At 53.3% G+C, this 10,207-nt stretch overlaps 2 protein-coding genes across 6 annotated transcripts in view; one reads left to right on the forward strand and one right to left on the reverse strand.

Annotated features, from left to right (window-relative positions):
* Positions 1-8,985, reverse strand: part of RBPJL (recombination signal binding protein for immunoglobulin kappa J region-like) — an 11,144-nt gene extending 2,159 nt beyond the window's left edge. For 2 of the 3 annotated variants that reach the window (XM_011997603.1, XM_011997602.1), the window contains exons 1-9: positions 8,891-8,985; positions 7,590-7,698; positions 6,175-6,300; positions 4,184-4,254; positions 3,888-4,003; positions 3,445-3,619; positions 2,260-2,397; positions 1,716-1,825; positions 1,296-1,448 (exon numbers count right to left, since the gene is read on the reverse strand). In XM_011997603.1, the coding sequence (XP_011852993.1) occupies positions 1,296-1,448; positions 1,716-1,825; positions 2,260-2,397; positions 3,445-3,619; positions 3,888-4,003; positions 4,184-4,254; positions 6,175-6,300; positions 7,590-7,698; positions 8,891-8,912 (1,020 nt within the window). In that variant the 5' untranslated portion in view covers positions 8,913-8,985. The remainder of the gene's footprint in view (positions 1-1,295; positions 1,449-1,715; positions 1,826-2,259; positions 2,398-3,444; positions 3,620-3,887; positions 4,004-4,183; positions 4,255-6,174; positions 6,301-7,589; positions 7,699-8,890) is intronic. The other variant, XM_011997604.1, reaches the window with a different exon arrangement.
* The window catches only part of MATN4 (matrilin 4), a 15,259-nt gene continuing 12,328 nt past the window's right edge, over positions 7,277-10,207 (forward strand). For 2 of the 3 annotated variants that reach the window (XM_011997599.1, XM_011997601.1), the window contains exon 1: positions 7,277-7,666. The gene's annotated coding sequence lies outside the window, so the exon portion shown is untranslated. The remainder of the gene's footprint in view (positions 7,667-10,207) is intronic. The other variant, XM_011997598.1, reaches the window with a different exon arrangement.

The raw sequence follows: 10,207 nt of genomic DNA on the forward strand, positions 1-10,207 counted from the left end.
TTCCTTCCTTCCTTCCTTCCTTCCTTCCTTCTTTCTTTCCCTCCCTCCCTTCCTCCCTCCCTTCCTTCCTTCCTTCCTTAGTTTTTGAGACTGAATCTTGCTCTGTCACCCAAGCTGGGTGCAATGGCCTGATCTCACCTCACTGCAACCTCCACCTAGTGGGTTCAAACGATTCTCCTGCCTCAGCCTCCTGGGTAGCTGGGATTACAGGTGCCGGCCACCACACCCAGATAATTTTTTTTGTATTTTTAGTAGAGACGGGGTTTCACCATGTTGGCCAGGCTGGTCTCAAACTCCTGGCCTCGTGATCCTCCTGCCTCAGCCTCCCAAAGTGTTGGGAGTACAAGTGTGAACCATTGGCCCGGCCTGGGATAGTTGATTTCTAAGGGTCTTTTTTCTTGGGATTCCAGAATTCTGTTTTTTTTTTTTTTTTTTTTTACACTTTGTACAATTCTATGCTCTAATAATCTACAATTTTAATATTCTTCGGGAAGGAATATTGTTCCTTTGGGAAGGAATATTCTTGGGGAAGGAATAATACTTGCTATTTTCCACATATTATAATTCAATCTCCTAACATTCTATGATAATACTCTTTTGGGAGTACTACTGCTTAATGATAATTATGATTTTTCACATTCTATAATTTCCTACATTCTGTGTCTTTATCTGTGCTTCAAATAGTCTTTGCTCAATAATTCTCTGCTCTCTATTACCTATCATGATTTTTATTTACATTCTACAATTTTATATCCCAATTTATTATTATTATTTTTTTGAGATGGAGTCTCGCTCTTGTCACCCAGGCTGGAGGGCAATGGTGTGATCTCGGCTCACTGCAACCTTCACCTCCCGGGTTCAAGCGATTCTCCTGCCTCAGCCTCTTGAGTAGCTGAGATTACAGGCGCCCACGACCATGGCCAGCTAATTTTTGTATTTTTGGTAGAGATAGGATTTCACCATGTTGGCCAATCTTAGTCTCAAACTCCTGACCTCAGGTGATCTGCCCACCTCAGCCTCCCAAAGTGCTGGGATTACAGGCATAAGCCACCGCGCCCAGCTATATCCCACTATTTTATGACTCTAAAATTCTTTGGGAAGGAATATCACTTCATACTATTACTTATTACTATCTTTCTACATCCTATGATTCTGTCCTGGGGTCTATGATTTTAATGTTCCATGGGAGGCTGCTCAGGAAGTAGCAACCGTGGTGAGGTGATGATCTTACATTCTGTGGTTCTCTGCATTCTCACTTTCCAGGACACTTGGTGCTGGTATTCTCTGCTTCTTACCTGAAATTGCACCACCTTCTCTGTGGCAAGGCATAAGTAGGTGCCACCCCCTCCTGGGGGACTGCCAGGAAACTGCAATGCACACTTGTGCAGCTGGGAGATGGGCTCATCCACATCAAGGAGCGCACACTGTTTGGCTACTTTACGAATGATCTGCAATGGAAGAGTGGTAAGAATGGTGGTGGCAAGGAGCCTGGGTATCCAGAGGCTGCCCTCCCAGCCGGCTCTCTGCTACTCCAGTAGCCACACAGGCACTAGCAGACTCCCGCTGAGCTTTGACTTCTGTCTGGTCCTAAGCGACACTGGGTGAGAATAGCTGTCTCCCTGCCTTGGGGCCTCACTCTCCAGCCCTGCCTGTGTGTGCCACATTCTCTGCATAGATCTGAGGGGACCCTCCAGGCATACCCTCCCTTCCTATACCATGGGAGGTAGAGTGATGCCGGTGAGCGTGCAGACGAGCTGCACCAGGGAGCCATAGCGAACGTAGCCCTCTCGTGGTGGGAAGTCTCCTTGGGAAGAATGCCCATCAGCTGGGGGTCAAAAAAAAGCAAGAGACAAGGTTTTCAGCTGCCCCCAAGCTTCTGCCTTAAACCCTGCCTTCTTGCCTCTGGCTCTTCCTCACATCACACATGGGCCCTGCGGGAGGGGGTGGTTCTCAGGGGAGCCGCTAACACTGAAGTTTTTAATTCTGGAGAGGCCATCTGAGGCCATCCTCACAAATGTCTGCCCTGGGGGCAGGGGTTGGGGGCAGGCAATTTAGTTGATATAAGGGGAAAGGGCATGGATAACAGAGTCAGAATAGCTTGGAACAGTCATCAGCTCATTGGGACTGTGGTCCAGTCTTTTTGTGTTTCTGTGCCTTAATCACATGGGGCAGAGTTTACCTTCCTTAAGGAATTGTGGTGGAAGTTAAATAAGCTAATGTATGTGAAGTGCCAGCCCCAGGGCCTGCAGATGTCATTACCCAGGTGGAGTGTGAAGGCAGCCCACTGTCGTGCACTGGCCACAAAGGCCCCGTCCTCCACAGAGAGGTAGCGTGTGGAGACTGTCTGAGAGCGCAGGCGGTTGAAGAGGGAGACCTTTGAGCCGGAGGATATGCACACTGTGAGGGTGAGGGTGAGGGTTAGGGTGAGGGTGAGGGTTAGGGTGAGGGGACAGGGTTAGGATTAGGGGTTAGGGTGAGGGTGAGGGTGAGGGTTAGGGTGAAGGTGAGGGTGAGGGTTAGGATTAGGGTGAGGGTGAGGGTAAGGGTTAGGATTAGGGTGAGGGAGGGGGTGAGGGTTAAGGTTAGTTGGTGCTATCAGTGCCCTGGCCTGGCTTGGTCCCTTGGATGTTCCAGACAGTTTCCAATCCTCTGGCCCTGTGCCGGCCTGGCTGATGTGCCTATGGGCCTAGACACATCGGGCAATGTGAACTGGGCATTCCTAGTTCACAGCTATTTTTCTAGGGCCTGCTGCAGTCCTGGTTTGGAATCTTTGCCTGCTCCTTTTGCTGCCTGGACATCGTTCAGTTCATAAACAAAAGTAAAACTTATTTATTATTTATTTTTTTTTTGGGACAGCATCTCACTCTGTCACCCAGTTTGGACTGCCGTGGTGCTATCACAGCTCACTGCAGCCTCGACCTCTTGGGCTCAAGTGATCTTCTGATCTCAGCCTCCCGAGTAGCTGGGACTGCAGGTGCAGGCCACCATGCCCAGCTAACTTCTTTTTTTGGTAGAGACAAGGTTTGGCCATGTTGCCCTGGATATCCTTGAACTCCTGAGCTCAAGTGATCTGCCCACCTCGGTCTCCTAAATTGTTGGGATTACCGGCATGAGCCACTGTGCCCCGCCTATGTCACTTTTAGTCTGTCCCTAGTTCAACCCCCCTGCCTAGTTCAAACTCTGTCTAGTTCAACTTTTGTCTGTTCTGGGACCCCAACTCCCAACCTAGAATTTGGTATCTGTCCCTTTCCTCTCTGCTTTTCATCCTCCAACTCTTCTCATCCCCAGGCCTGGGCCGCACCCTCTCATCCAGACTCCTTCCCTTCTCAGCTCCCACTCTACCTTTTCCACTCTGACCCCACCCCTATAGTGCAGCCTACCCCCACCTGGGGTAGCTGCTCTGGGCTTGGATGCACCTCCCGCATCAGGCCCCGCCCTGCTCACGATCGGTGTTTTTGAGCGACTGCTTCTTCTGCGAGGGCTTCGAGATGACCTTGATGAGGCGGCTGTGGAAGGTTCCCAGTTCCCGGCCCCCGCGCAGCACCAGCCGCAGCACCAGCCGGAAGTGCTTCCTCTTGTCTGCATCTGAGATGTACAGGGTCTTGGCGCAGCCGAATTCCTAGGGGGCTCGCGGGGACAGGGCCGTCTCATCCCAGCCCTCCCTTGTCGGATGAACCAACCTCTCCCAGATATCGGACGTCCGCCCCGTCGGAGGTGACCAGAAGCTCCACCATCCAGACTCTCAGGCTCTGCCTTAAGGCAGGACCCTGGCCTCCCGGTCTCCCCACCTATCTCTTGGCTTTCGGAAGGGAGTGATAAAGGAGACCTCCTTTCCAGGAGAGGCAGGGATGGGAGCAGGAATCGGACCCCTTCCCGTGCGCTCTCACCCTGGAGTCCGCCTGCTGCTCGAAATTCAGCTTCTGCGTCTCAGCGGCGCTGCCGGACGCGCTGTCCAGTCCCATGTAACCGCAGACCGTGGGCCCCGTCTCCCCGGCCTGGTGAGCTGGAAAGGGACGCGAACTGGCTCTGGAAGGACTCGGGAGGACGCAGGTGCCAGGCAAGCTTAGCGCTCGCCGCCAGAGGGCGCGGGGAAACTGCGCCTGCGAACCGCCCCTCTCTCGGGCCCAACCTCGTGCTTCTCCCTACAGAGCAGGCGGCCGGCAGCCCTTGAGTCCGCCCTCACCTTGGTCCTGCCCTGGCTTCACCCTCCATCCGGGCCCTGAGAGGTAGACACAGGGCGGGGGGCAGAAGAACCTGCGGAGATAAGTGAGTGATGGATTCGTGCATCCATCTCCACTCGGCTGTCCTGTAAGCACCGCAAAGTAGTAGCATAAACCCAGCAGAACCTTCGTTTCCTCCTCCCGCTCCCACCCCCCTCCCCACGCTTTTTCATGACTGTAAACCCCATTCATATCCAAACCCTTATTGTTTTTACATCCCTCATTCAACTCATCAGAAAGTCTTATCCACTCCACCTTCAAAATATAATACATTCAGAATCCACTGGCTTCTTACCACCTCACCCTTCATCCCAGCCGCCATTATTTTTTGCCTGGACCACAACATCAACCTTCAAACTGGTTTATTTCCAGAAAGTTCTGTTTCTATCTCCTTCCCATTTCACACAGCAGCCACAGTGCTCCCTCCTTCTCCCCTCCCCTCCCCTCCCTCCCTCTCTCTCTCTCTCTCTCTCTATTTCTCTGTTTCTCTCTTTCTCTCTTTCTTTCTTTTTCTTTTTTTACTTTTTGAGACAGGGTCTTGCTCTATTGCCCAGGCTGGAATGCAGTAGCTTGATCTCGGCTGTCTCGGCTCACTGCAACCTCTGCCTCCCCAACTGATCCTCCCACCTCAGCCTCCTGAGTAGCTGAGACTACAGACACGAGCCACCACACCCATCTAATTTTTGTATTTTTTGTACAGACATGGTTTTGTCATGTTGTCCATGCAGATCTGGAACTTCTGGGCTCGAGCAATCTGCCCACCTGGGCCTGCCAAAGTGCTGGGATTACAGGCATGAACCACCAGGCTGGCCAGAATGTTTTGTTAGAAACGTCAGTCAAATCATGTTAACTCCTTAAAATCCTCCACTGGTTAAAAATTAAAAGTCCTCCTGCGATCTGACCTCTGCTTCCCTCTCCAACTTGTTTCCTACAACTCCTCTCTCTGATTTCAGCCACTGTGACTTCTTTTGTACCTCAAACAGGCCTAGTTGGTACAGCCTCAAGGTCTTCCCATTTTCTGTTGCCTTTTTTTTTTTTTTTTTTGAGACTGAGTCTTGCTCTGTTGCCAGGCTGGAGTGAAGTGGCATGATCTCGGCTCACTGCAACCTCTGCCTCCTGGGTTCAACCAATTATCCTGCCTCAGCCTCCTGAGTAGCTGGGATTACAGGCTCTCACCACCACGCCCAGCTAATTTTGTATTTTTGGTAGAGAGGGGGTTTCACCATATTGGCCAGGCTGGTCTCGAATTCCTGACCTCAGGTCATCTGCCCACCTTGGCCTCCCAAATTGCTGGGATTACATGTGTGAGCCATTGCGCCCAGCCCTTCTGTTCCTTCTAATTGTAGCATGCTTTCCCCAGATTTTCTCCTGTCTGGCTCCATTTTAACATTCAGGTTTCAGTTCCAATGTTACCTCCCAAAAGGTCTCTTGACCTCCTTGACCTTTCTAGCTAATGTCTCCCCTGCCTCCAGTTTCTGTCAAATGGCCTTGTCCAGTTTTCCTTCTAGTGCACATCATAATCTGCAAGTGTCTTGTTTACTGATTTGTGGGGAGTTTACTGTCTGTCTCTTCCACACTTGAGTGAGAGTGTGGGCTAAGGAGCAGGGGCTGTTTCTGTCTTGTTCAGCTGTATGCCCAGTGCCCAGCAGTACCCACAGTACCTGGTGCATACATGATAAACACTCAGTAAGTAGTTGTTGAATGAATCAATAAGTGAATAAATGGGAGAATGAGTGAATGAATGGAGACAGGAGATTCACAGGAAATCTCCTGCTATAGAACTATAGACCAAAGTGGGGGCTAATGGTGGCTGAGGGTCAAGGCCCTGGTCGACAATAGCTGAGATTTCAGCCCTGAGGCCTCTTCTGGGTCTAAAAGAGGCCCAATGGGTGGATGGAGGGGTGCATAGGGCTGACAGTTGCAGAGACTTGGGAGGGGCTGCCGAGGCACCTACCGCTTCTCATTTCCGTACGATTTCTGGGCCACCTTGGCATGCACGATCCGCACAGTCTGTTCACACTGTTGCTGCAGGCACCTGCGCACGCCTCCCCTCAGAATGGTGGTGTGCTCTGGGGATGACCTGGGAGTGGAGCAGGCAGGTCGACCGGCCACAGGAAGAAGGGTCAAGGTGGCACAGAGTCCAAGTACTCAGGTCGAGTAAAATGAAGTGGGCAGGGGGTTAGAGTAAGTGGGGGGGGCGGGGCTGCTGTATATTCTGCCCCCGTGGGATCAGGAAGAGGAAGCATTAGGTAAGGAGGAGACTTGGCTGAAGATTGCAGGCTAAATATTTAGGCTGCGAGGTGCTCAATGAGGCCTGCATGGAGCCCACGGGACCACCCAGGTTCCACTCTGCAGGTCTGGCACCATGCCCATTGGAGCCCAGGGCCATAGGGACACGTGGCTGTGACACAAAGGCCACACTTATACAGGCCTTGGGATGGAGAAGAGTATTTTAGGGCTGATGGAATTAGTAGGGATGAAGCTTCCCCATCCTAGGCAGCAGGGAGGGGAAGGGGGAGCCTTTGTTGGGCTCCTGGCCTGGAGCGCTCTCTAGCCTCCTGCCTACAAACAGAAAAGGGCCCAAAACCTTGTCCCCAGGATGGGGGGTGGCCTGGGGGAATCTGAGCCTTTCTGAGGCCAAAGTCATATTCTTCCTTTTCTCCCATGAGAAGTGACCTGTTGCTGTGTTGGCTTTCCTTCCCTTGATTACAGAAGTCAAGGCAGATGACATTGGTTCTGCAGTTAGCCAGGTTAGAGCCTAGAGGCCTGGTGGCTTCTCAGTCTGGGGTTCTTGAGCGGTGTGGGTGGGTGGGTTCAAGCAATTGCAGGGAGTAAGTAGAGGAGGGGAGGTGGGAGACATTTGGGGGGTTAGCAGGTTGAGGCCAGGAGAGCCATGAAAACTGAGGCTGTCCTTCTGAGCCCTTTATCGTCTTGGCAGGACCGGAGTCTCTCCTCACTCCTGGAGGGGACAGCGTAGGACCGCACCCTCGAAAGCCAGGCCAGACACGCAGCAGCCACAGCCAGAACCGCTCCACCCCTTGGGGCTCTCCTTAGGGAAGTGCCTTCTAAGCTTCCAATAAATTCCGGCTGCGGAGTGTGGCTGCCCCAGTCTCCCCAGTCTCCTGCTGTAGCCGAATTCCAGCCTGGCCCGCAGCTAGCCCTGTCTGCAGCTCCAAGGGTGGTAGGAGCAGGGGGTGCTGGGTTCGCCCCGCCTCAGGAGGAAGGGGGGGATGCCTCCCTGCCAGTGGGAGGGGTTGCAGCCTGCGTTTCCCCTCCCCACCCACCAGCCCTGGGTTAAATGCGGCCGCCGCCTCTGCGTGCTCCAGCTGCCTGGCAGTCCTCACCTAGGGCACGCTGCCACATCGTTACCTGGTCCAAGTGCCCGGGAGGCTCCGCCTGTCGGCTTCGCTCTGCAGTTGCATCTCTGATCTGTCCGGCAGGCTCAGGTGAGTCAAAGGGTTGGGAGGCATTGAGGGGTCTGCAGGGGAGTAGGCATCAAGCCAGATCAGGCAACTGTATTTTAGCAGAGGCACCGCCTATGGTGCCCTGTCTGACCTGCAGTGCCCTTCCCCACTTCTGCAGGGTCCTTTCCAAATCGAGCCCCCACTAGCAAAGCCATCAAAATAGGGTCATCCCTTTTCTACTCTCGTCCCTCCAGGTGCCCCCTGAAATGTCCCTAAGGGACATTTGAGAAATTATTTACAGGCCTCTCCTCCCTTGCTGCTCCACTCCCTCAGCCCCACCTCAAGGCATCTCTGAATCTTTCTTTTTAATGCAAGGATTAACTCCTCAGAGGAATCCCGAGTTCTAGTGTCAATCCTGCCAGACATCGCTGTGTGCCCTTCAGCAACACACTACCCTCTCTGGACCTAGTTCCTTTCTTTGTAGAATGAGGAGTTTGGAAAGGTGATGAACTTCGAGGCAGTCGCTGTTGTGACTTTCTAGGATTCCTGGGGTGGAGGCAGGGTGCCAGGTGAGAAGTTGGCTCAGACCAGGAATGGGATGAGGGGAACCTTAACCAAGATTTGGGGGCCCAGAGGCATCTCCGGGTGGGAAAGTATGGGAGGTGGCAGAGGCCCCTTGTGCCTTAGCCCTCATGCTGCCCAGGGATGCTGGCCTCGCCTGTGGCCCAAACCAGAGAAGGGTTCCCCGCCCTCCCACTTCCACCAGTGCTGCCACATCTTGCTTGGTCACCCTTCCACGACCGGCCCTGCCAGAGGGATTTCTGTTCTTCTACCAGGCCTGGGAGGGGAAAGGGGAGAAGAATCCAGGATGAGAAGGTCGCCTGGAGTGAGAAGCAGGCCCTGGCCTTGCTCAGAATAGGCGCATTCACGGAATTGGGGGGCGGGGGCGGGGCTGCGGTTGGGTTAGGGGCGGCTGGCTCTCTCTGCCAGGAAACAGCAACAGAAAAATGGCTAACGCAGCTTCAGCATGGGGCGCGGGGGTGGGGTAGGAACTGGAAGGAAAAGAGGTTTAGTGACTTCTAGGCGCCAGGGGGCCTCAAGAGGGAGAAGGGGAACCAGGAGCCCTAGGTTCTAATCCTGCTTTTGCAGCTCCGCGGGCTGCCTTCTTGGGGCTTAGTTTTCCTATTTGTACAGTGGGGCGGGGTGGGGGGCGTCCTTCGTAGTTCTCACGGGGCGTCTCCGGGCCACGGGAGGGTGAGCGCTCACCTGCTGCCCCTGAAGTGTCCATGGCGACTCTACGGGGCCCCAGCTGCTCACTCGTCACCCCCGGACGAGTCCAGTGCTGCTGTGGCTGGAACCCTGCACACCCCTGCTCCCTAGCTCCTGCGCGGGATATATCCTGTCCAGGCCTTATCTCCAAGGCCCCAGGCCCCAGCCCCCTGTTTGCTCGGGGTTGGCGCACCTGCTGGGCAGATGTGGGCTTCCCACGCCCCCTGCCGTCTCGGGCGTCCCCTGGCGGTCGCTCCTGAGAGCAGGCGGGAAACAGGCGCCAAGCCGCGCGTTCTTGTGCGCGGTGGGTTTTGGTCCACTCGCTGCCGCGCCACCGCGCTCAACCTCCGCAACAGGGCGCAGCCCCTCCCCGCCGCCTGCGATTGGGCAGTACGTGTCTGTGTTTGTGTGTATGGAGGAGTCTGGCGGGTGGGGGTGTTGGTGAGTTGCAAAGACAGCCACACAGAACCTTGTGTGCGTAGGGGAGTGGGCCGAGGTGGAGAAGGGCTTCTGTCTGCAGAGATTCGCCTGGCAGGAGGAGAGGCACCAAACGCCCAGAATGGCTCACAGAAACCTGCAGGCGTGGGATTCTGTCCTGTCGCAGCCATTTTTTGGCCGAATGACTTTAGGTACCAGCGCTTAACTTTTTTGAGCCTCAATTTCCTTGTCTGTATGATAGGGACAATCACAGCCTTACTCTTACAATTGCAGAGAGGATAAAATGCCACAATGCGTAACGAGCATTTAACACTGTGCCTGACATTTAAGAAAGACCTGTTTTTTTTGTTGTTGTTGAATTTTTTTGTATTTGTATCTATGTATCTATTCTTATTTAGTATTCTGCAGTTCCACAAATCATCTCTCGTGGGCTGAGCGCGGTGGCTCATGTCTGTAATCCCAGCGCTTTGGGAGGCCGAGGTGGGAGGATCACCTGAGGTCAGGAGTTGGAGACCAGCCTGGCCAACATGGCAAAACCCCCTCTCTCTACTAAAAATACAAAAAATTAGCCAGGTGTGGTGGCAGGAGCCTGTAATCCCAGCTACTCGGGAGGCTGAGGCAGGAGAATCGCTTGAACCTGGGAGGCAGAGGTTGCAGTGAGCTATGATTGCACCACTGCACTATAGCTGGGGAAACAGAGAAGACCCCATCTCAAAAAAAAAAAAAAAATCAATGTAATTTCTATCAATTACATTGATATATGCAATTGATATATGCAGTATGACAGCTACATAGTATAAGATGTTAATAGTGTTTCCATGACACATGACTTCTACCAAGAAATGAGTAAAGTTGGGTTAAACAAAGTTAAATAGG

This window comes from Mandrillus leucophaeus, unplaced genomic scaffold (assembly GCF_000951045.1).
Source record: "Mandrillus leucophaeus isolate KB7577 unplaced genomic scaffold, Mleu.le_1.0 Scaffold544, whole genome shotgun sequence".
In the NCBI taxonomy this organism is placed as follows: domain Eukaryota; kingdom Metazoa; phylum Chordata; class Mammalia; order Primates; family Cercopithecidae; genus Mandrillus; species Mandrillus leucophaeus.